The sequence below is a fragment of the Apiospora marii genome, assembly GCF_038362585.1.
Source record: "Apiospora marii strain CBS 49790 chromosome Unknown utg000004l_segment0_segment1, whole genome shotgun sequence".
Lineage (NCBI taxonomy): Eukaryota > Fungi > Ascomycota > Sordariomycetes > Amphisphaeriales > Apiosporaceae > Apiospora > Apiospora marii.
Genome location: NW_027117376.1, coordinates 2699514 through 2711787, shown reverse-complemented (window position 1 = coordinate 2711787; position 12274 = coordinate 2699514). Strand labels below are relative to the sequence as shown.

The 12274-nt window shown below is 59.8% G+C and overlaps 6 protein-coding genes across 6 annotated transcripts; 4 read left to right on the top strand and 2 right to left on the bottom strand.

Moving 5' to 3' along the window:
* Window positions 1–168: 168 nt before the first annotated feature.
* On the top strand, window positions 169–441 carry PG985_007847 (uncharacterized protein; the record flags this gene model as incomplete). The annotated part of the gene is made up of 1 exon (XM_066827615.1): window positions 169–441. One exon carries the CDS (start codon window positions 169–171, stop codon window positions 439–441), a length of 273 nt encoding a protein of 90 aa, XP_066685290.1.
* Window positions 442–634: 193 nt separating this feature from the next.
* On the top strand, window positions 635–2929 carry PG985_007846 (uncharacterized protein; the record flags this gene model as incomplete). Its single annotated transcript, XM_066827614.1, has 2 exons — window positions 635–1180; window positions 1238–2929. The coding sequence occupies 2 exons, from the start codon at window positions 635–637 to the stop codon at window positions 2927–2929; spliced, it is 2238 nt and encodes a 745-aa protein (XP_066685289.1).
* An 816-nt stretch (window positions 2930–3745) lies between these two features.
* Window positions 3746–4555, top strand: PG985_007845 (uncharacterized protein; the record flags this gene model as incomplete). The annotated part of the gene is made up of 1 exon (XM_066827613.1): window positions 3746–4555. One exon carries the CDS (start codon window positions 3746–3748, stop codon window positions 4553–4555), a length of 810 nt encoding a protein of 269 aa, XP_066685288.1.
* A 666-nt stretch (window positions 4556–5221) lies between these two features.
* Window positions 5222–6688, top strand: PG985_007844 (uncharacterized protein; the record flags this gene model as incomplete). The annotated part of the gene is made up of 1 exon (XM_066827612.1): window positions 5222–6688. One exon carries the CDS (start codon window positions 5222–5224, stop codon window positions 6686–6688), a length of 1467 nt encoding a protein of 488 aa, XP_066685287.1.
* Window positions 6689–7099: 411 nt separating this feature from the next.
* On the bottom strand, window positions 7100–7774 carry PG985_007843 (endo-1-4-beta-xylanase B; the record flags this gene model as incomplete). The annotated part of the gene is made up of 1 exon (XM_066827611.1): window positions 7100–7774. The coding sequence occupies one exon, from the start codon at window positions 7772–7774 to the stop codon at window positions 7100–7102; it is 675 nt and encodes a 224-aa protein (XP_066685286.1).
* A 2560-nt stretch (window positions 7775–10334) lies between these two features.
* On the bottom strand, window positions 10335–11900 carry PG985_007842 (uncharacterized protein; the record flags this gene model as incomplete). The annotated part of the gene is made up of 2 exons (XM_066827610.1): window positions 10335–10551; window positions 10693–11900. 2 exons carry the CDS (start codon window positions 11898–11900, stop codon window positions 10335–10337), a joined length of 1425 nt encoding a protein of 474 aa, XP_066685285.1.
* Window positions 11901–12274: the final 374 nt, after the last annotated feature.

Here is a 12274-nt window from a genome sequence, read left to right as displayed (position 1 = left end):
ATTGTTATGTGCTTTTTATCAGTCTACGTGCGTGGTGTTGTTGATGTTGGTGCCGAAGATAGGTGCAGGGGCTGCTTTCAGCTGGCTACTAGCGTTGCATTGCTATTGTTTTTAGAATTTTGGCTACAGCTGCAGCTGCAGCTACAGATGCTGCAGGTACAGCCAATGATGCGCCACCGATCAATCAAACAGACTACCGGGTCCAAGCAGCTGCGTGATGCATCTATCACGTTCCCTCGTAAGGGCACGGAATTCGTCCGTGCTGTCGAGCCAAGGGAGTCGAGACCGACAACACACAGCATTATGCACCTCGAGATGTTTGGAGGCGCAGACTCGGCGGCGACGTTTTCAGCTTGGAGCTGGCGCGACGTCGAGCCCAGCTGGTCGTCGCCAGCTCAATGCGGCCTCGATGGCTTCGATGGCCTGAGCAGGTGGAAATGATTCCATGAGTCTAGACGGACTGGAGGTTGGAGGCCTTACTGCAGAGGGCTGCAGAGTCTACTGCTATACACATATGTGTATAAAACCAGAGGCTACCGACGATCAATTCGACAATCACCAAGCACCAGCAATCAGCGATCAGCACTCCTTCACAGTTCCTCCACACTCGTTCACACCTTGCCATCTTACCAGGATGAAGACCGTCATCATCGCTGCTGCTCTCGCAGCCGTGGCTCGTGCCCAGGACATTGACTGGGACGCATGGGACTCGGAGCCCAAGCCCACCCCCGCCAGCGCCCCCGTCGGAGGCGGGTCCGAGGTGGTCCCCTACGATGGCAAAGCGGCTGCCGCTTCTGCTGCGGCCGACATCACGTCGGACCTGGTCCAAGCCGGACCCCAACGCCGCCGCCGCGGTATCATTGCCGACAATGACAGCATCCACGTCAACATCAAGCGCTCGCCCTGTCAGACGCAGCCCGCGGGTGCTGGCCCAGTCCCGTCGCCGGACACCGCCAGCGCCTTCCTGAGCTACGCCGGCTTCGCCGCCCAGGCCTCGGCCGCCCCCGTGCCGTCGGGCTACAACCTGGCCTTCTCGAACCTGGCGGCCTCGAGCAGCGCCTACGGCTACATGGGCTACACCACGCTGCAGACCTACGACACGGCGCTCTGCGCTTCCAAGTGCAACGCCATCACCGGGTGCTCGGCCATCAACATCTACTTTGAGCGTGATCCCACTGTGGTATGTATTACTACTTCGTTAGGTATCATAACATGACTGGCCTAACGATCTTCACAGGAGCCTGCCGATACCTGCCAGGACCCCGCCTCGACGACCAACATCAAGTGTGTCTTCTGGGGCGGCCCCGTCAGCAAGGACAACACCAAGAACGCCGGCCAGTGGCGCAACAAGTTCCAGGTAGTCATGGCCGGCTCCAACGGCTACGTGAGCAAGAGCATCGCGCCGCAGCCCGGCTACAACGGCCCCACGTACCTGGGCAACGCGGCCATCAACGCGCCCCTCGACTGCTCGGGCGCCGACACGTACATCCAGCCGAAAGTCTTCACCGGCGGGCCGTTCGACGCCGGCCTCTGCGCGGCCGCCTGCTCGGCCCAGAGCGCGTACAACCTCGCCCACCCGCCCAGCGACGGCTCCAAGCCCAAGACGTGCCAGTTCTTCAACACGTACATGCTGCTCAAGAACGGCGTGCCCGAGGGCCAATACTGCTCCCTCTATACGATGGCCTGGGACAACAGCTACGCCAAGAACACGGGCCAGTACCGCGGCAGCGACCGCTACACCATCGCCTACAGCTACACCTTCGTCAACGGCACCGACCCGGGCAAGCCCGCCATCCCCTGCAACGTCGCCTCGGCCTCGTCGGCCATCAAGTCGGCCTCGCTGCAGCCGTACTGCTCCTCGCTGCTGGGCTACACCACGCCCGTCGTCACCGCCACCGCGAGCACCACCGTCACCGTCGCGGCCGGCACGTCCACCTCCAACGTGGTGCCGCTGGCCACCTCGGTCGTCACCTCGACCCAGCTGGTGGCGGTCACCCAGGTCCGCAAGCGGGATCTCCCGGCGGCTGCCGCTCCCACCAAGCGCTGCACCGACGACCACAGCCTCACGCGCCGCGACGACGCGCCGCCGCTGACGCCCAATGCCAAGAACGAGGATGGGTCTTTCGTCGATGTCATCATGGCTCCTGACGTGGTGTCGGAGCCGGCAGAAGGGGCCGTCACTGCCACTGCCACCCCGGCAGGGAACGCGACGACCAGCACTAATGTCAAGACGACAACGACTGCGCTAGCCCGCCGTGATGCCGTCCCCAGTCCTCTTGCAAACCTCGCAGCCGACGTTGTTTCTTCCGCCTGCTCTCTGGTGGCCACCCCAGTCACCACGACCTCCACCGCCCTGACGACCGCAACTGGCACCGTCACCTCGGGCTTCGTCCAGGTCACCATCACCGCCGCCACCAGCACGGTCCTGTCCACCACGGTGGTGACCTCGACCACCACCATCCTGGTCGCCGCGAGCGCCCCGACCGGCACCATCGGCTACCTGAAGCTGAACCCCCCCGCCAACCCGGGCGCCGCCTACGCCCTGTCCGACTCGGCCACGCACATGACGGACAACACCTACTTCCCCAACCTGCGCGAGACCTTCATCGTGACGGCCGACGGCTACCTGTACTCGGTCACCAACAACGCCTACTACTACCTGCAGGGCACCCCCAGCCTGCTCTGGTGGAGCAACACCAAGTCCCGGGGCCAGGCCTGGTTCGACAGCCGCCGCAACGCCGACGGCACCCTGACCGTCCTGCTCAAGAAGGACGGCAACGCGGCCAATGGGTACTTGTCCTTCTGCACCAAGCAGAGCCGAACGGGCGACGGCAACAGCGGGTCCGGGCTGCACGTGTACGCGGTCCCGCAGCCGGGGTACTACTCGGACTGCGCCGATATGCAGCTCTACATCGATCCGGTTTCCTAGAGTGCAGTGCTGTTGCAAATTTCTCTCTGTGGGAAAACCCGGGATGACAGTTCAGCTTCAGAGCGTCAACGATGATCAATCAGAGACTGCACTTAATCATCTCGTTGACGACAGCGAGAGGGAGGAGTTGGGACCGACTGTGGCGTTCATTGGCCGGTTGGGCACTTGTTCTACTTAATGTCTTTTCTTTTGTCTGGGATAATAACATAATGGGGGCGATGTCATTGTTACTGTGCGAGATTCTGTAATCAATCTAATCAATTCATGCTACTTACAGATTGACACAATGTGTCCATGGCGTAGACATGACATATGGGGGAAATATTTGTGAAAAGGGGGCGGCTTCTTTTTCATGCGCCGGAGCCTTAATGAACTTGTGTCGGAATAAATCTGGCCATTTCTCAGGCTTCATTCAAGTGTCATAAGTCTCGACTTACATAGTTTGCGGATACTTTGGTAAAAAGTCCCTGGAGTGTCTACGTTCGACTTTTGAGGGGCCCGTCCAGCCAACGCAACAACTTTCGCACGATTTAAATTCATATGGGCGAGGGTACTCCATATCTATCGAAAGTGAACACATGGTTTAAAAGTTAGCATATTAATATGCATTGGACTACCTAAGTAGTCAGCCTACAAAAAGGTGGGAAGCAGGGAGAGCATTTCTGACAACTCTTGGCCACGTCTATTCCCCGAATTAGCCAAGCCAGTTGTCTCCTTTTCTTCTCGGCTGTACTAGTATGGTATCTTACCACCACCCTCTCGCAGACCAAAATACCCAAGACGGAAAAACGACGCTTCCGCGACTTGAGAGAAACAATGCCTTCCACCCAACAGTCCTTCCCGCAGTTCACCCGGCTCCCTGCCGAACTGCAGCTGGAGATACTGGGCCACCATCGCGATGGCTCGCTCGTGCAACGGCACCACTACATCCGCGGTTTTCATGCAGGTAAGCCATTGGAGCGTGTCAAGGACTACAAGTGCCTCGATCTCCACGACCCTACCCACATCATAACCGACGAAGCCAGGCACAGCGGAAGCAGCTGCTCCCACGACGACGACATGACCGACTGCATCTATACCAACGACGGCCTGGCGAGCGAGCGGATCCTGCTCGACTCGTCCCGGTCCGCCTTCGACGCCGGCAACAAGGGCCCCCGGGTCTTTTCCCACGTCTGGGCCAACATGGCCACCGACGTCTTCACCTTCCAGGACCTGTCGATGCCGCCCCCGGGCCCCCCGCCCACGCCCGAGACGTTCCTGGGCGCCCTGGCCGACGCCTGCCCGCTAGTCCACGGGGACCACTGGTTTTGGCGCGTGCGGAAGCTCGCGCTCGAGGTGAGCGAGGCCAGCCTGGCGACGGGCTACGTCCTCAGCGCCTTCGATAAAGACATGCTGCGGAGGACGACGTCGGCGCTGAGGACGGTGTACGTCGTGGCGGACCGGGGGTGCGGGGACTGCGGGCGCTTGAGGTGCTGGACGACGAGCAGCGGCGGCTACGGGAACGGGGCACACTTGCTGCGCCTGCCGACCGGGCAGGACGGGTTCGTCGCGTCGGAGGACTACTTCGTCCGGGGGGCTAAGCCCATCTGCTCGCATCGGGCAGCTGTACCTCGGGCCGTCCGGTAGCTCGGCCGATGCCCTGGCGATGGCGACGAGGCTCAAGTGCGAGCTGGATGAGGTGTTCGACCGGAGGGAGGGAGGGGGCCGCCGTCCCGTCGAGGTGCGGGTCGTGTTCTCGCCGGTTAGATTGGAGGATCGGGTGAGTGGCTTCGCGAGAGTGGGACTGAGGCCTGGAGACGATGCATCATGACATAAGGCGGGATTCATTACTATCTATCTCACAATGGCGCTGTTTGATTCTGAGTAAAGGAGGATAACCACGAGAAAATGGATAATCTTGATCTCTCAATAAGACGCCGGCAGACTTGCCCGATAGATGACCAGCGCCTCCACGACCCTGCGAGGCAGAAGGGGAGAGAGTTCTCAGTGGTTCCCGCAAATACATCATTTCTCATTATATAAGTAGGCTTGTTCTCGAACTGGCATCATTGTACCTAGAGAACCCTCATATCAATCAGCGTCGACGGCAGCTTCCATTGCCAATGAGATAGCTAGCGCTTGCCGCCATACGCTAACGACTGGTCACGTAAGCGGCGCTGGCGATGCACCTTGGAATCCTGGCGACCAACGTCGCATTTGCCTGCGTCAATCAATATCCAGCGACCAGCGAGCGGCTCGCTGGGGGAGTTTGGCAGACACTTGACGACGAGTCCCGACCCACACCTCCCGCCAATGTCTCACCCAGTGACGGCAGCCTGCACCGCGTGCGCCAAGGCGAAGCGCAAGTGCGGCAAGCAGAAGCCCAGCTGCCTGAGGTGCCACAAGCGCGGCGTTCGGTGCGCCTACCCCCCGGAGAAGCCCAGTTCGTTCGTCCTCGTCGCGGATGGCAGTCGGTCATCACCCTCTCTACTAACCAATTCCACTTTCGGCCACCACCTGCCTCAGCCGGATCAACATGATGAGCCCTTTGAATCTTCTCCCTTCTTCTTCCTCGAGTCCCTTTCCAGCGAAGAAAGAGAAAGAGAATGCGAAAGCGCCGTGGTAGTACAGAATGGGGCCGATTTGGGAGACATCTTCCTGTCGACCCTCCTCCTGGACAGCCGCACCGAGTTCCGAATAGCCACGGATTGGTTCGCCGGCCCGGACACCTGGACGGTCCGCCCGATGCCGCCGACCGCCGCGCATCCCTACAGCGCGGCCGACTTGGACGTGTACGCCCAGACCACGCGGGCCTGGCTGCAGACCTGGGCCGACACGTGCTCGAACCCCTTCATCCACCCGCGCCTGTACCAGACGCGCTACCCGCCCTGCGTGCAAGACGCCTACCTGGCCGCGACCGCCCACACCCACCTCCTCCGAGACGGGGGCGGGTCGCCCAAAGCAGTAAAGCCCGCCCGCCAGAAACAGATGGTCCACCGCACCATCGAGGAGAAGATGCGGTCGCTGCTGGCGGACAACACGGTCCCGTTCAATTGGTCTTCCCTGTCCGACCTGGCGCCCAGCTGCTGCTTCGCCTTGCAGCGGCAGCAGTCAATGGACGACGACACCCTCGGGCACGTGGCGCGGGTGCACGCCCTCCTGGTCTACCAGCTCATCGGCCTCTTCGAGGACGAAGACGGACGGCTGCGTCGGCTGGCGGAGCGGCATATCCCCGTCTTGTATCTATGGATGCGCTGCATGGTGCAGTGCTGCGCCCGGCAGGCCGAGTTTCTGGGGGAGTGCCTGACTTCTTCTCCATCCAGTAGTGGGCGGTCAAGAGCGGTCGATGGATCACCGCCATCGTTTACAGCCCGACCCGGCTGCGGCGAGCTGGTCTGGCACACCTGGATCCTGGCCGAGTGCGTGCGGCGGACCTGGGTCGTCATCTCGGGCATCCAGGCCGTGTACCTCATGGTACAGCAGCAGCAGCCGCAGCAGCAGCAAAGCGGGCTGTTCGACTTCCCGGAGTGCATGGGCGGCATGATGGTGACCACGCGCAAGGGGCCCTGGGAGGCGGGCTCGGCGCAGGACTGGCTGGGGATCTGCGCCGAGGTCAACGTCGGGCTGGTGCAGATGGCCGAGGCGCACACGCTGTTTTCGACACTCGATGCTACCACTACAACTACGAGCAGGACGAAAAACCCCAACGAGTTCATCAAGTTTGCGCTCCTCGTGGGCCACGGGGAGCACCGACTGTCGGAGTGGGGCCTCGTGGCATAATTAAAACCATCTTTCACATTTCACTTGGGCATATCACCTGATCGTATCACTTCGACATATCACTTGGAACAATAATCACGATGGGAAGAAACCAAGAGTTTGCTTGAAAGCCTGGCGATCCTGTTGTAGCAGGATTCGCCGAAGCGAATTGATTGAAAGTTTGTACACTAAGGCAGCCCAGGTGCGATATGTACAGGTGCACCAGTCGCCCGATCTTGGAAGAAGTATATATGTCAAAAGTGATTTCCGCAACCAGCGGCGGTCGGGTCTGTCATGCCCAACCATCATGCTCCAGGCTTCGAAAAGTATTATGTTCCCGTTGCCATCATGTCATTCAATCCCGTTTCCTTCTTCGGGGAGTCATCTTCATCTCAGAGTGATCTCGGAGCGCGTGCGACGCTTGGAGAGGACTTAAGAGACGGTGATGGAGGCGGCGCCCTGGCTGAAGTAGCCCTCGGTGGCGACGATCTGGTAGTCGAAGGTGCCGAGGTTCATGCCGTGCTGCTTCCAGGCGTTGAAGTGGCAGCCGGTGTTGACCGAACCGGACGAGCGCTTGCTGGAGCGGACGGACCAGTACTGCTGGAAGTTCTTGTTGCCCTCGATGGAGGGGGCGTTGGTGCGGGTGCTCTGGAAGATGTCGTAGTTGCTGCCGTCGCAGGTGACGGAGCCCTTCTTCTGGGCGCCCGACGAGGGGTTGTAGGTGCCGAAGTTCTCGACAATGTAGTACTCGACGAGCGGGTTCTTGCTCCAGCCGTAGACGGACAGGTAGCTGTTGCCGTTGGGCGTGTAGCTGCCGCTGTAGTTGATGGTGCGCGCGCTGCCGGGGTTGAAGCCCTTGCCCGCCACAAAGTTGCCCTTGTTGCCGCCCCACTTGACGCTGTACTGGCCCGCGGCGCCGTTGGTGTACTGGATGCTGCCCTGGCCGTCGGTCCAGAACGAGTAGTAGAAGCCGTTGTTGAAGCCCGTCTGGCTGTTGGTGATGGTCTGGCGAGTCTCGATCAGGTCGCGGGTCTCGGCATCCGCAGGGGCGGCCATGACGCCGGCAGCAGCCGAGACGGCGGTGATGAAGGTGGTGAAGGAGACCATTTTGATGGAGTTAGGGTGGTAGTAGAGTAGGATCGACTAGCGAATGTGTAAAGACTGTGTGGTATAGTAGAAACGAAGGTGTATGATCGACAACGGGTGATCGACAGAAGGCTGTTTGGGATGATGATGGGATGAGGAGCAAAAAAGAAGGTATAAGCGACGGGGAGACCACGACGGTTATATATCCCGTCTCTCACACTTTTGCCCTCTCTTTCAGAGCTGGCCGACCAGCTCATCCTCATCCCCGCCCAATGACTCGATGCGACGCTGCCAGCTTCCAACTCCCGTTCCAACGTCCCATGGCCTGGAGGTGGATTCGCATATACCTCAAACCAGCTAAGTGGGAGAGGCAATTCGCCCTCCAGGAGGCAAGGCGGGCTGCAAAGGGAAAGACCTGGATGGGGTCATGGTAGTTGGTCCTGGGGCTCTAGGGTCGCATCTTCGGGCCGCCCAGGGTGGTAGGCAGACATCAGTGCTGGCCCCGAAGCTGGCCTGCTGATTGGTGGAATACTACTGAAGGCTTGCTGTGAACCTTAGAACATCAGACGGAAAGGGCAGGGGTTCCTAGATGGACCCGGCGGCTTTGGAGCGAGCGCGCTACCGGGACTCGGTTTGGTCGGATTTCTATCTGAAGCAAGAGGGGCCGTCGTCGGCTGCCATGGTCCATGATTCGCGCAACACTGGTTCCGTGATCCTGGCCTCGACCAGGTATGGTAATTTGGCGGCACCAAATGACTTGACCACTGATGCAAACGGCGCAGGCGGCAGACGGAGATATTCTCCTGCATTCTGTCGGGCTCATTGTCGACAGATCCAACGGTAGGTAGGTCAGGCAGTATCAACGGTAGTTGTTCATTGACCATTCTTGCAGATCACTGCCGATTGGCGACTTGGCGCGCCCGGTTGATGGCTCGATTCGTAGCAGGGCGCTCCAATTTTGGGGGGCCGACCTGCCTAACTGAGCTGACCTGCTTCCTGCTCTCAGGGCGCCAATCCACTGTGGTGGTTCCAAGGTTTCAATTTGCCCAGCTTCTCAGTACCCCCCTACTGGAGCACTTACCAACTACCGAATGCGTGCACAGTGCCCAGCAACGATCAATTTGGATTGGGCTGGTGATCTGATCTCGCAACCTATCAATCACTGCGAATCAATCGGATCATCGGATCACCGGGGGATCATCGATAAGTGATTGACAGATAGCACAGCAGGCTGGAGAGCCGCGCTGGACAACTTGGCTCCCTTGGCTCCCTTGGCTCACTTGGCTGCTTGGCTGCACCCGCCTGGCTTGAGCCTCTGTCGGGAATTGATTAAGTCTCAGGTGCCCCAATGCAACCCGCAACCCGACTCCCAAAGCTTCAGTCAACGACAAGCCAAAGAGAGTCCAGGCAGGCTGTTGGATGCGCCATTATCGACACGATGACGGATTGATGATGCATGGCCTCGCATCGTCCTTTCATTTGCCCCTGCCTGCTCCATTCTCTCGCCATGTCATCTCATCTCCCAACAGCGAGAAAGCCATGCACCACGCTGCTATGGGCGCATCTGAAACGTTGGTGGCCCCGTCTGCTGTTGACAGCAAGGGTGCAGAGGGATTTTGGGATCTGGGAAAAGTTGGAACATTCTAACCCCAAAGCAGCAACCAAGCAGTGGGGAAGCAACGAGATTGCGTAGGGAGCAAGGAGTTGATATGTAACTGACAACAAACCTTACCAATTCCCAAGTACTTGGTGGATCTGGGCCAAAAGTGCTGTGCCCCGTAGCAATTGCATTTTCCCACCTGTCAAACCTCCGAAAGAGGGCCAGAGGGCCAGAAGAGGGCCCTGGGCGGAGGGGCCTTCTAACCTTCTGTAGCATGCGACCGGGGCCGCCATCCCAGAAAGACATCCCTCCCCACCCACGCCGGGGGCCCGACCGAGAGCGAGCGACTTGGACAAAGACGACTGACTCCTTGTGCCTGGCTAAATGGCCGGTTAATAAGATAAATACTCTCCGTACATGTAGGATAACTACCGGTAGCGCGACTACCGGGGTAGAAGCTGAATCCCAGAGCTAGCATAGCTGGCAGGTCTTTAGCCGGCTGGTCATAGCAGTAGGTCAGTCTTTCTGTCGCTTTCTGGCCCTAGTCAACATCGTTGCATTGAACCCAGCGACACTTTGACCAGAGAAGTAGCGCCACTTTAGCACCGCCCTCGAGGTCGTCGTCTCAGTGCGAGCAGCCCAGGCCACCTTACCGCCGCCGCAACCAAGGAATGGGGAAAGGGAGAATACCTAGTCCCATGGCCATTCGGATGGCGGGCCGGAGAAAGAGAGGGCGCACTGATCATGCTATCATCCCTTACTTGCTGTTTACACGACGATGGCGCTATGCCGATTAGGAAAGCATTGCGAGATTGTAGAAACGCCTTGTTTTTCGCCTTGTCTTTGGTAAAGGCCTGCATCATGCAACTCAAGGCCATGCGTACGATGCAAGTAGCAAACAACACTTGACGGCATTCCCGAGGATTCTGATCTACACATCTACTGCCACTACTACTACTACTACTACTACATGGCCATCCCTCAAGCCAGCACCGTACTCTTGGCCGCGCCGTCGGGCATCCGGGCGCGCAGGATCAGGCCCGGGTGCGCCCGGCCGTCGACCCCGTCGTTCCAGTTGGGCTGGTAGGGCAGCTGGTTGATGGTCAGGTAGAGGTAGCCGTCCCACCCCGCATTGGCCGAGTCGGGCCAGATGATGCGCGGGTCCCGCACGAAGGGCACCGTCTGGCCCAGCGTCGAGCTGTCGATGGTCAGTACTTAACCGGAAAGAAAAGGAAAAAAGAGGAAGAAGAAGAAGGAGATAGTTATTCCGAGACGCAGAGCTGGGTACCCCAAAGAGATACCTAGAAGACCTGACTTGGGTTGGACTGGCTTGGCTTACTTGTAGATGAAGACGGCGTTGTGCTCGGGCATGAGCATGTACACGTTGCCCAAGCTGTCGCCGGCGAACCCGTTGGCGTTGCCGCCCCGCTGCCCGAGGTCCTTGACGTTGTCGAAGGCCGCCTTGACGGCCCGGGGGTCTCTGCTGGGGTTGGCGCGCAGGTACTTGGTCTCGATGGAGTAGAGGTAGTTGGACGTCAGCGGCGAGTAGTACATGACCTGCGAAAGCTCTCCAATTAGTTGCTTCACCTTTTCGAGAAAGGCAGGCCATATCTCCTTGGGCACCAAGACGAGAGAAGCAAAGGCAAAACTCACATCACCGTACAGACTCAGCTCCGCCCCGTCGAGGCCCTCCTGCTGGAAGTCGACGGCCCTGCCCCGGCGGCGCAGGTAGAACGGCAGCCCCTGGTAGGCGGGCACCGCCTCGGCGACGCGCAGGGTGCTGGGGTGCCGGTCCAGCTGGCGCCAGCTCTCGCCCGTCCCTAAATCTAACACGATGAACCCGTTGCGCCCCTCGTCGGAGCTGTCCACGATGTAGGCCACGCCCTTGCCGGTCTCGGTGGCGTTGGCGCGCAGGTCGAACCGGAGGTCGTTCATGTACGAGTCCGGGTAGTGCACGTCGGCGGGGAACGTGTACGTTTTGGTGATGGTGTCGGTGGTGAGGTTGACAGCCACCAGCTTCGGCCCGCCGGGCGCGGCGTACGGCATGGCGGGGGACGACGTCGACGCATTCACCGTCGGGCGCCCCGTGTCGAGAACCCACAACGTGTCGTCGGGCGTCACGTACAGCGCCTGCACGCTGATGAAGTGCGTCGAGTCCGCGCTGCCGAACGGGACCCCCGCCACGCCACTTCCCTGGAGTACGAGCCCGTCCGGCGGCGTGTTGAGCTCCTGGCTGGGGTAGGCCGCCTCGGCGGTCAGGTTGACGACCTCGCCGAGGGTGTAGGCGTAGTCGCCCCGCGTGTAGCAGGTGAAGACGCGGCCCCTTCGGGACACGGCCAGGCCGATCGGCCACTGGTCGTAGAAGTAGTGGTACTCCTCGACGGGCGGGCCGTACGTGCCCGTGTCGATGCGGACGTTGTGGGCGCCGCCCGTGGTGGTGGACAGGGTGCTGTTGAGGGGCACTGGGAAGCCCGGGGGTGGCGGTTGCGCTTGCGCCGATCCCCCGCTGACTAGCAGTACGGGTGTGAGGAAGCGAGTCGCCTTCATGGTGATGCGCAGACTGATTCAAGCCAAGCAAGAACTCCAGGTACGACAGTTGATTGTGTTGGAAGGATGCGACCCATTTGCTAGGTTTCAGGGTGTATTGAAGAATACCTACCTCCTACATATCTGCAGGTGACTCAGGTGAAGGAAACATGCTGTGACTTTCGCTCCCCCGCCCACGGGAGATGGGTGATCCGATGCAGGTTGCGCACGCATGAATCGGGATCGGCAATTGGCAATTGTCTGCAGCGAGTATTACCGCCTCTGACGGCAACTGGCCATCACGGTGCATCCGCCCCGCCCGGAGTCTATTACGTCGTGTGGTGGTATTTAGTATTGATGCGCACCGCGGGGGTATTCGGGTAGCGGTCTACCGA